At 41.7% G+C, this 14,018-nt stretch overlaps 2 protein-coding genes across 5 annotated transcripts in view; both read left to right on the plus strand.

The window, feature by feature from the left end:
* LOC145783282 (glucocorticoid modulatory element-binding protein 1-like) overlaps positions 1-2,964 on the plus strand; it is a 35,759-nt gene extending 32,795 nt beyond the window's left edge. For all 4 annotated transcript variants that reach the window (XM_082595113.1, XM_082595114.1, XM_082595112.1 and 1 more), the window contains one exon: positions 1,084-2,964. In XM_082595113.1, the coding sequence (XP_082451239.1) occupies positions 1,084-1,290 (207 nt within the window). In that variant the 3' untranslated portion in view covers positions 1,291-2,964. The remainder of the gene's footprint in view (positions 1-1,083) is intronic.
* A 446-nt stretch (positions 2,965-3,410) lies between these two features.
* On the plus strand, positions 3,411-8,817 carry LOC145782943 (uncharacterized). Its single transcript, XM_082594703.1, has 3 exons — positions 3,411-4,858; positions 5,219-5,435; positions 8,800-8,817. The coding sequence occupies exons 1-3, from the start codon at positions 3,411-3,413 to the stop codon at positions 8,815-8,817; spliced, it is 1,683 nt and encodes a 560-aa protein (XP_082450829.1).
* The last annotated feature ends 5,201 nt before the right edge of the window (positions 8,818-14,018 follow it).

The raw sequence follows: 14,018 nt of genomic DNA on the forward strand, positions 1-14,018 counted from the left end.
GGCCACTTCATTCCATCAAGTGCACAGTTTGGGTTGCAATCTCCAAGCATGGAATAATTGGGCCATTTTGGTTTGAAGACGAGATCCAACATTCAGTCACAATCAATACGTAGCGTTATCTAGGGGTTCTAAGGAAGTTTTGGACAGCCTTGGGTAGACGTAGAGGTGTTGTGAAGGATGAACAATGGTTACAACAAGATGGAGCAACTCCCCATACTTCAAATGACTCATTGCAATGGCTGCGGGAACGCTTTGGTGATCGTCTCATCAGTTGGAGGTGTGATCCTGAATGGGCCTCACACTCGCCGGACCTCACCCCCCCCCCCCAGATATTTATCTGTGGGTTATCTCAAAGATAATGTCTACTAGGACAATCCCTGAACTGAAGACAGCCATCAGTGCCAAAATCAGGACAATTTCTAGAGAGGAATGTGCCAGAGTAATTGACAATTTTGTACGTCGCATCCAGGTGTGCTTGCAACGCAAAGGTGGACATTTAGAGCACATCCTTGAACGGCACTAAAACGAAGATGGTTTGCCAGAAATCATTGAAACTGGGTAGACATGTCAGGCAAAGCATGAACTGTATGTGTACCAAATAGGGATGAAATACAAAAAAGAGTGTGCATTTTATTGATGTTTTCATGGGTGGCATTTTTTTTGGGCACCCTGTACCTTGATTTTTCCTTCGTGCTGAAGTTCAAATATTCGTAGCACATTTTTATGATTATACTTTTACTGTATATGAAAGCAATCCAATGTACCATGCTTCGCACTACACAATTTTGTGAGCTTCTATTTTGCATTGGTATAGTTGTTCTGATTTGCAATTTCTTAATATTAAAGAGCGGAAATTTTTATGTGTTTGTATGAAATTTAGACTGATCCACGATATTTGTTCGTGACACAATGTGTTTTCTATTTTGGTTGTAAATTCCAAGAAATAGATTTTCATTTCAAATTGTAAAGAGAAGATTCTCTCATTTTCACACTTAAAATTAAGTTGTCTGAATGTAATAGTAAAGGCAATTTTTTCGAATAAAATTAGATCGTCTTCCTTTCTAACCATCTCCTGTTTCCCAGGCCGCATCTTCTCAGATGGCGAGGATGAATGTGTCCGGGAGCAGAGCGGATGCTGCCGCCATACCGGCTTTCACAATCTTCACTCCGCCCAACATCCACCATCCAAACGCGGAAGTCTTTTCCTCTTCCTCTCTCCAACAGGCGTTCATTAATTCACAGGCAGCCGCGGCACATTCGACGCGCGACACGCAGTCCCCGAAGAAGTGATGACGTCGCGCGGTGGATGACGTCATGGCGCGTGACGTTTCGATAAGACGGGTTTCTGAACGTGCCACTGGAGGGATGCTAGTGGTCGGTTTCACTGTTGACGGCTTGTGTTGAACGCTCGCTGTCGAACTGCCAAGTTTGCGCGGGAATTTTTCATCTTGTCGTCGTGAATTTTCATTGATTAAGTTGCAACTTTTTTATCCCTTGTAATGAAAACTGAGCTTATCTTTTCCGCCTTTTTTCTTTTCTCCTTTCCTTGTAAATCTCTTTCTCTCTATGACGTCATTGTCTTTATTGCCCCGCTTCACGTTTCTCATGTCATACACTTCTTTTTGTATTTGCACCTGTTTTTTCAGCAAGTTCACATCTGCAGTATGTGCTGGCCGTTGATTGGCCAAGCCTTGTCGCATGACAGCAGGCCGTCAGCCTTCCAGCATACCTTACACAAGATGTACTTTTGCGTCACTTCAATGTCTAATGATGTTGAAACGACACAAAATGACGTGTGTTTGTTGTGGGCTGTTAGCGAAATCTGTTTTGTTTTCTCATTCAACATTGCTTTGCGTAAACTTGAACAGTGGATTTGACCTTTTCTTGAATCAAGTTTGGTTGTATGAGCGCTGCTGTTTTTTATCCAGCTTGTTTTTTTTTCCATTGATGCGACATCTAAGGACGTTGCACTAATGATAAAAGGCCAAATACTTCATTAGTTTGGTCAGGCATCGTGTTCGTCGTATGTCTAGATGTGGGTTGAGATTGTGAGCTGAACTTATGGATATGTCAAATACCTGGACTCCAGTTATTTCTATTTTACGACAAAATACAGTATTTTGATTGAAAATGTGTCTAGACTACTTATTTTGACTACGCATGTCCTCCTTCACAAAGCTATAGTTATGCTACTGGATGTTCAACTCTGGTAATAGTTGGATCAGTTTTATCACTTTAACGTAACTATTGTAAGCTTGTAAGGCATGAACCAATCAGAACATGGTTTAAGTGGCTACCGTCCAATTGCGACCCTTCTAGCACTCAGCCAGAGAGTTGATTAGTGCTTTGAACCTTGTTTGGTAATCACAGAACAAAAAAGTTATGACGGGAGTGGGAATCGAACTCATGTCATCTAAATGTATTGCCTAGCCCTAACCCTCTAGGCCACGCTGGCTACGGCAGAAGGTTCCCTTAATTTACTTTCTATCAAAATTATTTGCGTTTTTTCTCCGTTCTCCCTCTAACCTCCATTTACGTAATGGAGGACGTAATGACGTCACAGACAACGCAGCTTCTGATTGGTTACAGGCGCTTACGAAAGTTGTTATGTTTAAAGTGGCTGCCAGTTATATCAGCCTGGATTGATACAAGTGAAAAAATCTTCAAACAATAGAGTGGCTTGAACGATACTCACGTAGTGCTCGAGATTAAGTGAGATTTTTTTGTTATTATTGCAATCTTAATTTTTTTCTAAAAAAAATAAACAAATGTGTTACATGAACTTCTTGGCCCTATTATATTGTCAAAGTTAAACGATGTGTCTTGGAATTTCTTACCTGAGGTTGCTAGACATTTTTTTAAATATTTCTGGTAGGCCATGTTGACTCGACGTGACAGTTTGTAATATTTTGTTCAATGTCATTTCATAAATGATATGAGACGTTGTTGTGAGCAAATACAAAAAGTGAGTTCTATTCAGACTACAGTGGTCTGCTGACGTGTGTGATTGTCGACTTTACTGATTGGTCGATGTGCTTTGAAAGGCAAGAGCGGTTTCAGTCTCCCCTCAGTTTTTAAGAGTACCGTATATGTCTGGTCTGGGCCCGTTGGCACCGGAACACGTCCCGCTGGTAGTTCTGGACCTCACTTCTGACATTGATGCCCGTGCCAGGCAGGTTGGCGGCGTAGGCGGATGATAGCTACATGCTACAACGGCTACAATGGCAACATCTTTCAAGAAGGAAAACTTAAGTCAAACCCGGGTTGGCCGAACTCGTTAGTTGTCGTGCAGAGGCATCCGGTCATCAAGACCACTCCGGTCTTTAAATGGAGGTTGGGGGTAAGCAAGGGCATGCTCCCTGTAGAAAAACATGCACCAAAAAATCCTAATGATGAGTGTCAAAAATAGAATGGCCCCCAGTCCCCGGCAGCCCTTAAATGGGCAGGGGGTGCGAAGAATCTCCGGGTTGTCTGACGTTTCTGTTAAAAATTCAGGGATACGACTGGGAAGTCTAAATGTTGGAAGTTTGCGTTGTAGAGGTACTGAGGTGAGTGAAGAGCTGAGAATGAGGAAGGTAGATGTTTGCTGTTTACAGGAAGTCCGATGGAGGAACAAAGGAGCCAGGTTTTTGGGTGTCAAAGGACGGAGATACAAGCTGTGGTGGTCGGGCAATGATATTGGGACCGGAGGAGTTGGGATTTTGGTAAAGGAAGAGCTATATGAAAATGTTGTTGAGGTTCGTAGACAGAGTGACAGAGTAATGGCGATAGTGATGGTGGTCGAGAATGTAGTGATGAGAATAATTTGTGCTTATGCACCACAAAGTGGAAGATCCGATGCAGAAAAAGAAAGGTTTTATGATGAAATGGCCTATGAATGGAGCACAAGAAGTGATCAGGAAATTGTATTGGGTCTTGGGGACTTTAATGGCCACGTTGGCCAACAAATTGATGGGTTTGAAGGTGTTCATGGAGGGTTTGGCGTGGGAGAAAGAAATCGCGATGGAAGGCGACTACTTGAGTTTTGTGATGAAAAGGACCTGTGTGTTGCAAATACCTGGTTTAAGAAAGAGGAAGGAAGAAAAGTGACTTTCAGTGCAGGTGGAAATGAAACCGAAATTGACTTTGGGTTGGTATGCAGGAAAAACAGAAAACTGATCAAAGATGTGAAAGCGATACCATGCGAACTTCAGCATAGGTTGGTGGTTATCGATTTGGACAAGAAAGGTCTGAAGAAAACTGTAAATAAAAAAAGGGTGATCAAAAGAAAAGTTTGGAAGTTAGAAGATGCCGACACAAGAGAAAGGTTTAAAAAGAGAGTTGAAAGTCTTGTTCACAACGATGTGAATGATGTATGGGGATCCTTCAAGAATGGAGTTTTGCAAGCTTGCGATGAAGTTTGTGGGAAAACAAAAGGCAGGATGGATCAAGGAGATACGTGGTGGTGGAATGAAGATGTGAGGGAAGTGATTGGGGAGAAAAAAGTCGCATACAAGGCTTGGTGCAGAAATAGATCAGAAGAAACTAAGCTCAAGTACAAGCAATTGAAAAATCGGGCAAAGAGAATAGTTGCAAAAGCTATGAAGAAAGAAGCTGAGCAGGAATTGACCAAATTAAAAAACAGTCCTAACGAAGTATATAAGTTTATGAAGGTTATGAAGCGGGATGGGAAAGATGTAGATGGTGGACGATGTATTAAAGGAAGGGATGGAAAACTTGGTTTCAGTGAGAAAGATCGTGGAAGAATTTGGAAAGAACATATGGAGATGATAATGAACGAGGAAAACGATTGGGATCAAAATGTGGAAGCCGACGTGGTAGCAGGTCCATTAAAGAGAGTTACTCGAGAGGAGGTAACGCAAGCAATGAAGAAAATGAAATCGGGGAAGGCTCCTGGACTATCTGAAGTCACTGTGGAAATGATACGCGCAAGTGGAGAGACAGGACTGAAAGCAATGCAGGAAATCAGTCAACGTGTGTTAGATGGAAAAGGAATGCCAAATGAATGGAAGATGAGTGTGGTGATACCCATCTTCAAGGGAAAGGGTGATGTAATGGATTGTGGGTCATATAGGGGAATAAAACTGTTGGAGCATGCAATGAAGGTAGTGGAAAGGGTGTTGGAGAATAGAATAAGATCTGTGGTGAAGCTGGACGAGATGCAGTGTGGATTTATGCCTGGGAAGGGAACGACAGATGCTATTTTTATTTTGAGAAGGTTGCAAGAGGAATATCGAGACAAGGGTAAAAACTTGTACATGTGTTTCGTGGACATGGAAAAGGCGTTTGATAGAGTTCCAAGAAGAGTGATGGAATGGGCAATGAGAAAAAAAGTAATGCCAGAAGCTCTCGTGCAAGCCGTAATGGGTCTTTACGACGGTGCAAGGACGAGAGTTCGCGTTGGATCTGCCCTCTCAGACGAGTTTTCGGTGAAGGTTGGTGTACACCAGGGTTCTGTCCTCTCTCCTCTAATCTTTGCCATTGTGATTGATGTGATTACCGAATGTGTAAGAGAAGATTCATTAATGGAGATACTGTACGCCGATGATTTGGTTTTGTTGAGTGACACAATGGAAGATCTGAGAGGGAAATTTGAGAAGTGGAAGGAGTCGTTTGAATGTAAAGGTATGCGTGTGAACATCAAAAAGACAAAGGTCGTAATAAGCGGAACGGAAGGGGAAATCACAATGAGCAAAATTGACCCATGTGGCGTCTGCGGAAGAAGAGTGATGGCAAATTCTGTTACATGTACGAAATGCAAGAAATGGGTGCATGGAAGATGTGCAAAGATGAAGAGAGTGACATGCAGATCTGGAGATGGTTTTGAATGTGAAAGATGCAAGAAGATTGAGGAAGGAATGATTGGTCCTGTTGAAAAGCTGAATGACGAAGTTGAATCAGTAAATGCCTTTTGCTATCTAGGAGATAGATTGAATGCCAGTGGTGGTTGTGAAGCGGCAGTGACTGCAAGAGGAAGGTTTGGTTGGGTGAAATTCAGAGAGTGTCGAGAGTTGTTATGTGGTAGAAGATTTCCGTTGAAAATGAGAGGAAGAATTTATATTAGTTGTGTGAGATCTGCAATGCTGTACGGAAGTGAGACATGGTGCTTACGGGAAAACGAATTGGCGATTTTAAGAAGAACTGAGAGAGCGATGGTGAGAGCAATGTGTGGTGTAAAGCTGATGGACAAAAGGAATACCGAAGAACTTATGAGCTTGCTTGGGTTGAATGAGAGTGTTGATAAGTTGGCAAAAGCGAATGGAGTGAGGTGGTATGGGCATGTTTTGAGAAGGGATGAAGATGATGTTTTGAGAAGAGCGCTGGAGTTGCGAGTGGAGGGTCGTAGAAAACAAGGAAGACCAAAGAAAACATGGAAAAAGCAAGTTGAGGAAGAAAGCAGCAAGGTGGGCTTGACAAGAGAGGACGCGCTAGACAGATCGATGTGGAGGCAGGGTGTGAAGACGATTGCGGCACTTGGAGGTGAATCCGGCCACCCTCGGTAACGGGGACATCACCGGATTAAAACTGGACTACTACTACCGTATATGAAAAATATAAGCTTATAATAAGTTTAGTAGGGTGTCCCACTTTTAGGCGACTTCAGGAAAATTAGGTTCGGGTCAAATTTGGACTGGATTTTTGTTACTGATTTTAATAATGACATTATTTTTTCATTATAACGTCATCTTGATGTGCCAGCTAGCGGATATTTGCTATTTTGGCCTTGTCACGAATATGGTAAGAGCTAGAGAGTTTGAACTTGCGCCAAAATGACCGGAGGGGACGATTTCCTATTTGTTGTCAATACAATATGAAACGCTAACTGCAACAGAAAAGGAGTTCAGTTCAGTTGTTTTTATTTCTGACCATCATATCAAAACAATACACGTCAACATAGCAAAGGTCGAGAAAAGGGTAGAAGCGACAAAACGCGAACGTTAAAACGTGCTTGAGACCGAAGTAAGTTATTGATTTGAAAGAAATTTGGCACGGTCGCAACACCTTCAGAAAAATTTAAGATATAAAGGAAAAATAAAAAAAGAAAATGTTACAAAAAAACAATTAAACAACATATATTTAGGCTATAGCTTTATTAGCCCACATAGCTTTAGCTGATATATTTAGGGTTTGTATGGACAGTTGCTATGAAGATCGGCCATGGTGCGTTATCAAGAGTGCTGATGGTCGTACTCGTAAGGGGAACACGTCTTGATGCGTTTAAGGAACGTTCAAATATTACGTAACGCCTTTTTTCCGAATTTTTGACCCCCACCCTCCCCCATGTAACGCCAACGTAACGCTTTTTTCAATCTCCCCCCTCCCCCATGTAACGCTTTTTCATTACAAATTCAGCACAAAAAACTACCATTCCGTACTCGAAAGCGTTACGTAACGTTTTGCTTGAACTCCCTCCCCCCCGATGTGACGCTAACGTAACGCTTTGCATAAACCCCCCCCTCCCCCTCGAAGGCGTTACGTAATATTTGAACGTTCCCTTAGCTCATAGCAAAGAAGAGCAAGGCAGGCAAAGAAAACCCCACAAAGAAATCCTACCACGGGCAAAGTTATTTTGAAAAAACATGTTCTTGCTAATTTTTGGACAAAAAAATGAGATATACGGCAATTTTGCTTGGGTTTTGCTGGAGTGATGCTTTTATTTCGGTTGTTAAGCTGCGCCACCTTGTTTAACAATTAAGTACAGTGGTAGTAGCTAGTGTAGTAGTAGTAGGCTACACACTCTTGAATGAATGTCTCTTCCATGTAAATGAGATTTATTTTACACACGCAAAAAGCTTTTTGGGAGGCAAAGTGAAAGGCCCTAATGCATACGAGGACAGGGCCGGATTTAGCTGGTGGGGGAGCCGGGGCACTTTTAGATCGGAGGGCCCCTAAGCAAAAAAAATTTTTGCGCCTAGGCCGCGAAATACCTCCTCTACGTTTACAGTAGCATTAATTCAGCACTGCACAGCATTTTGCGGAAACTTCAAAGACTGTAAGCAAAAAAATAACACAAAATCACATTTTTTCCACGTAGGGGGGCCCTTCAAAAGTCGGGGGGCACCTGCACTCTCTGCCCCCCCTAAATCCGGGCCTGTACGAGAATGGTGGTTTGATGAACATAATTAAGAAAAGCCCCAACATCTGACAAGATTGTAAAGTTTCCATCACAGCTATAGCCGCAAACCATTTAAAAGCCAAGATCTTATGGTTTTCTGAGCGCAAGAAAGAAGCTAAAGATTCATCTTTTTGGAGCGACCATATGTGTCTTCTTGCTCTGGCAGCTCATTTAGTGATGGATATTCCAGGAAATTTGAAACCTCTACTTTTTTATCGTCAAGAAAGCGTGTCCCATGCGCGTTGGATAACAACAGCGAGTGGTTACTTAAGAATGCTGATTTTTGGATATTGTGTTGAGCCTCAGGATATCTCTAAACTTCAACCTAGCCTATGGTTTCTTTCATTCAGTGCCGGTCTTTGGGGTGTGCAAACCGTGCGATCGCACAGGGCCCGCAAATTAGGGGGCCAGCAATTTACTCAGAAAATGCAGTAATTTTGTTATTTCCAATGGAAAAATTCAACAAAGTGAATTCAACAAAGGAATTAGCAACAAGAAAACATAGAGACTCAACGGGTGCAACCTATTTTGTCCCCTAAACATTTCGTACCCTAAAAAGATCGAGAAAAAAAACAACAGAGCCGAAGTCACTGATCGGAGTTGCCGCAAACATTTAAAAATTTCTCTCGATCTTTTGTGGGGACGAATTAGGTCGAAATTTGATTTTGTTACTCCGATTTCAGGGTACGGAATCGGGGTAAGATTTTTTAGGGGACAAAATAGGTTGCATCCAAATCAACATAGAGACATAGCTTTATATTTCCGAAAAATGCTGAGGAAAGCATGATCTTATTCTTTTGCTATGCCACCGGACAGCACCATTTTACAGTAATATTCATACCCAAATTTTTGTTGAACATGCTCTCAGAATGCTCCAAATTCAAAATAATTTTTCAAATTTTTCTGGGGGAGGACCTCCAGACCCCCGCCACAGGGTGTCGCCCTCGGCGTTGACGCCGCCAAGTTTCGCCCGCCGACCGTAAGACCACCCCACCTCCCCTTTCAAAATAGCTAGCTTCGCTACTGAATTGGATCATTGTCATTGGGGCCCGCAAAGTATATTCCGCACAGGGCCCGAAATACCCTAAGACCGGCACTGCTTTCATTGTTTGTGTTTATTTGCCAGCATTTTTAGTCATCCATCTTAAACCGTCCGCTGCTGAAGGTTCCTCAATTGTACTGTTTACAAGAGATTTATTACTTGCATATAGCCTCAGGGCCGGATTTAGCTGATGGGGGGCCCTGGGCACTTTTAGATCGGGGGGCCCCCGTGCAAAAAATTTTTTCGCGCCTACGGTGCGAAAAACCATCTCTACGTCTACAGTAGCATCCCATCAGTCCAGTACTGCACAGCATTTTGCAGAAACTTTAAAGGCCAAAAGGAAAAAAATAACACAAAATCACATTTTTTTTCCACATAGGGGGCCCTTCAAAAGTCGGGGGCCCGGGGCAACTGCCCCCTCTGCCCCCCCCTAAATCCGGGCCTGTATAGCCTACTGTAAATCTGTTGATGAACCAGTATTCAACGCTGTTCTGAAACATTTCGTTAAGCATGCATCCCAGTGGTTGAGCCCTAAAAACGTTGCTTTAAGTTCTCCACGCTGAAGCTCCGCCTTTTGCTGCTGATGCGACAAGACAGAAAAGTTTTCCAAGAAACGTTGATATCGAGCAAACGCTTTTGAAGCGTGGCAACTTACGTGATTTTTCTCCGAAGAAAGTAAGATGGCTCCATGCATTGCATGTTTTTCATCTCCATCTTGTATGGCGCATGGTCAATAACAATCGAGGAACAGAGAGCTTCATTGGCAGACTGAAACGCGCTGTAAAACGGCTTGATTCGAGATGATCAAGATGATTTGGTCAAAACAGACTTCCGCATTTGTGTTGGTTTGTACAGTATGGTGTGATAAATAATCTCATTGAACTGTGTTGTGTTTTTGAATCATGGTTTTCTTTGGTAGATCTTTGAACGAAATGATCAAGGGTTTAACGTTAGCTAGTATTAGTAATTACAACATGCATGTAAAAATCAATACTGAGGTACATAATCAATTGTAAATACAATATGCTAGCAGGGTGGTCTAAGACTGCGAACATGGAGGGCCACATTAAGGTCTGAGAATAACTTCACGGGCCGCATAGTGAGAAATGATAACGAGTTGCTGAAAGTAGAAACGTTGTTAAATAAAAACTTAACTAGGTTGCGATTTTGAACTTCTTTTCTATAAATTTCGATCTGTTTTAGCTACATGCTTACTGTTCGCAGGCTATGAACATTAACAAATCTTGTCGCTGACGAAATACAGTTGCAATGAAAGGACTGAGTTTGCTGTTCTGATCGACCTAATGTTGTGCTGCACGCCTAACTCACTTTTTAATCTCTGCTTGCCACTCAAAAAGTGATTTTCAGCTAGTAAAAAATATACGATACATAACACGTCAACAAATTAGCAAACCAAAACAATTTATTGTTTTTTGCTTTTGCATATAGTGTCGATCTCTGGTTTAAATTCAGTGGTCGACAGACGAAAGCAGGCATCCAGGGTTTCATCAGCCATTCTGTTCCGTGTGTCGCTTTTTAATCGCTTCATAACGGAGAAAGTGCTAACAACAAAAGCAAAATATCAACGCACGTTTATGTCGTCACAAACCGACATTGTTCCCTCATAGTTACCTATTGACCCGATTATGCGCGACTTATTTAGGGTTGTGGCGAATGTACTATAATGTGTAATTAACTAATTATAAAACGTAGGTGTATTTTTAAACCTTGGATTTAGCACTGATAATTCCAGCATGCACAAAGTGTTCGCGGGCCGCACAAAAGCTTCACGCGTGCCAGGGTTTGGACCACCCTGTGCTAGACCATTACCACTGTACTTAATTGTTAAACGATGTGGCGCAGCACATAAAAGGTAGCCACTTTAACAAGTCGAAATTCTGCCACTGAAATTGACTAGAATGAAACCGCCAACCAATCATAAGCTACGGTTTAAGTGACGTAAAAAATGGCGAAAAGAAGATCATAGAAAGCAAATTAAGTGATGGATTTTTTTGTCAGCTGGTTGGCTTAGGGGTTAGGGTTAGGGCTAGAAAGTAGTCATTTCATTGACGCGGGTTCGATTCCCACCACTGCTATTGTTCTTTTTCTTCTGTAATTACCAAATAAAGTTCAAAACAAGCATTAACTCTCTGGATGAGTGCTAGAAGGGTCACAATTGGACGGTAGCCTCTTATAACGTGTTCTGATTGGTTGGCGGTTGCATTGTAGTCATTCGCAGTGGCAGAATTTCGACTTGTTAAAGTGGCTACCCACATAAAAGCGTCACTAAGGCAATATTGCCGTGTTTCCCTTTTTTTTGTCCAAAAATTAGCAAAAACATGTTTTTTCAAAATAACTTTTTTATGTTGCAGTTAGCGTTTCATAATGCATTGACAATGAATAGGAAATCGTCCCTTCCAGTCATTTTGGCGCAAGTTCCAACTCTCTAGCTCTTACCATATTCGTGATAAGCCCAAAATAGCAAAAATCCGCTAGTTGGCACATCAAGATGACGTCATAATGAAAAAATAATGTCATTTTTGAAATCAATGACGAAAATCCAGTCCAAATTTGACCCGAACCTAATTTTTCTGAAAAGTCGCCTAAAAGTGGGACACCCTAATGTTTAGGTAATTTACGCTGTGTGACGTTAAGTTTTTAGCACAAGAAATCAAAGAGTAGGCCAGGTTGTGATAGCTTACAAGTGGAAATCACTAAAAAGTCTAGGCTAGTAGCCTACCGGTAGGTTAGTCCTTCAACGATTGCTTGCAGTTGTGGAAATAATCAAACTACCTACCGGTACGTTAATCCTTCAACAAATGCTTGCCATTATAGAAATAATCAAATTACTGATGTACAGTTGTACACTTACGCAGGCTCTTACATTGTGTTTTGGTCATGTCCTACCTTTACGTTCCAAATTGTTACGTTCTTCGGTTCCTATACCGTTGGAAGACGAGAAAATAGGCTACTAAAGCAACTTCTAAACAGGACAAATATTTATTCCTAACTTCTCTGCAACTCTCGTCATCTTCCAATGACAGAAGGGCTTTCATCATTTCTCAGCGAAGAGACTTGACAACGTTATGTTCGTAATTGAACTCTCTTGGTTCGCATATGTGTAGCCTTGTAGGTTGTAGCTACTATAGGATATTCACGTCAGGCTACGTCAATTTTTTGTAACTTTGTTATGGTCCCTGACTAGGCGTAACATTGAAGCAGCTGAAATGTGGTTTTAAAGAAGGATGCTCAGGATTTCATATACTGATCACATCAAGGGCCTATGAGAGGGGGTACGGAGGGTACGGCGTACCCTTGAGGGCCCAGGCCTGTGTTTGTTGGGGGGCCCGAAATTGTGGTTTTATAGTTTACGCGCAAAAATGTTTGGTTAAACCCATCCTAAACGACTGATTTCAAACATAAAAGTTGTTATCATTTAGTCTTGGGAGGCCCGCCATCTAGCAAAAGGGCCCAGAAAGGTAATCGAGTGCTTTGTGAGCAAATTAGGCACCCAAAGTGGTAATTTAAGGCTTTACGTGCAAAAATGTTCTGTAAAAAGCACTCTAAATTAAATCATAAACGTTAGTTATTCTCCTGTCCTGGGGGGGGGGGGGGGAGGGGCATAATGTAGCAAAAGCAGGTTTGAGAAAAAGCCCGGGTGTTTTTGTTTTTTAAAAACTATTTGACAAAGGTAGTTTCACGCTTATTTCACTTCAAAATGAATTTCGGAGTTAGAGCAGGAGCCGGAGAATACTTTCGGAGCAGGACCGGAGCCGGAGTAAAAAAAAGTGACTTCTCTCGTTCACCTTTGCTGTGCTGGGCATGTGGTGAATGCATTGCAAAAGTTAATGAAGAAAGATTAGGATTGGTCAAATAATTAACTTGATTATGTTTTAACAAGATGTTATGTTTAAGCCTTGGTAGAAAGCTTGGCTTGTAGCCTACCAGATACATACTGTATAACACTCAGTAACGTTAACGGATTTAACATTAAACACACAAAAATAACATGAAAAAACTACTGTGTACTAAATCCAACGTTTTCGGCATCACATAGTGTCCTCTTCAGAATTAATTATAAGCTACATCTAAGAGAAATAAAAAAATGAATTTACAAATTTTACATTAAAGATGTACAATAAGCGACACCTCAACAGCAGTACAGCACCATCAACAACTGACACACGAATTTAATGAAGGATACACAAATTGGCGAGGGTCAGATCACATGATTTCACAACACAAAATAATAGTTTTATTGCAGCCTGATACTATTATTACGCACAGATGTCTAATTCTGCAGCAAAATGTTGTGTGGTGTGCAATACACCTAAGCAAACATCCCACTTTTTGTCCAAGACAAAGGGGCCCGGAGTGAGAGGGGGGCCCGGAATGACTCTTCGTACCCCTAGTGAAAATTTTTCTCAGAGGCCCTGATCACATCACAAATGCAGAAGTTTTAAACCAGGTACATCAAGATAAGGAACTATTGAACAGCACGACTCAAAGGCAACTCAAATTTCTCGGTCACATCATCAGAAAAGGAGAATTCGAAAATCTTTGTCTAAGCCAGGGGTTCTCAACCGGGGGTACTCGTACCCCTTGGGGGTACGAGATTGAATATCAAGGGGTACGAAGATCCTTGGGCCACAGAGCAGCTTTTCAAACAGATTTCACAATGACACGAGTCACAGAATTTTTCAATCTTTAAATGCCGAAATCGGAAATCACCACGACATTCTGTTGTACCACATTGAAGTAAGGTGGCTATCTTGAGGTCGAGTGATGTCACAATTTTTTGAACTTTAAGAAACAATCAAGTTGTATTTACAACATCGAAATTCTAATCTGGCTGCCTTA

This window comes from Aplidium turbinatum, chromosome 14, assembly GCF_918807975.1.
Source record: "Aplidium turbinatum chromosome 14, kaAplTurb1.1, whole genome shotgun sequence".
NCBI classification, from domain to species: Eukaryota; Metazoa; Chordata; class Ascidiacea; order Aplousobranchia; family Polyclinidae; genus Aplidium; species Aplidium turbinatum.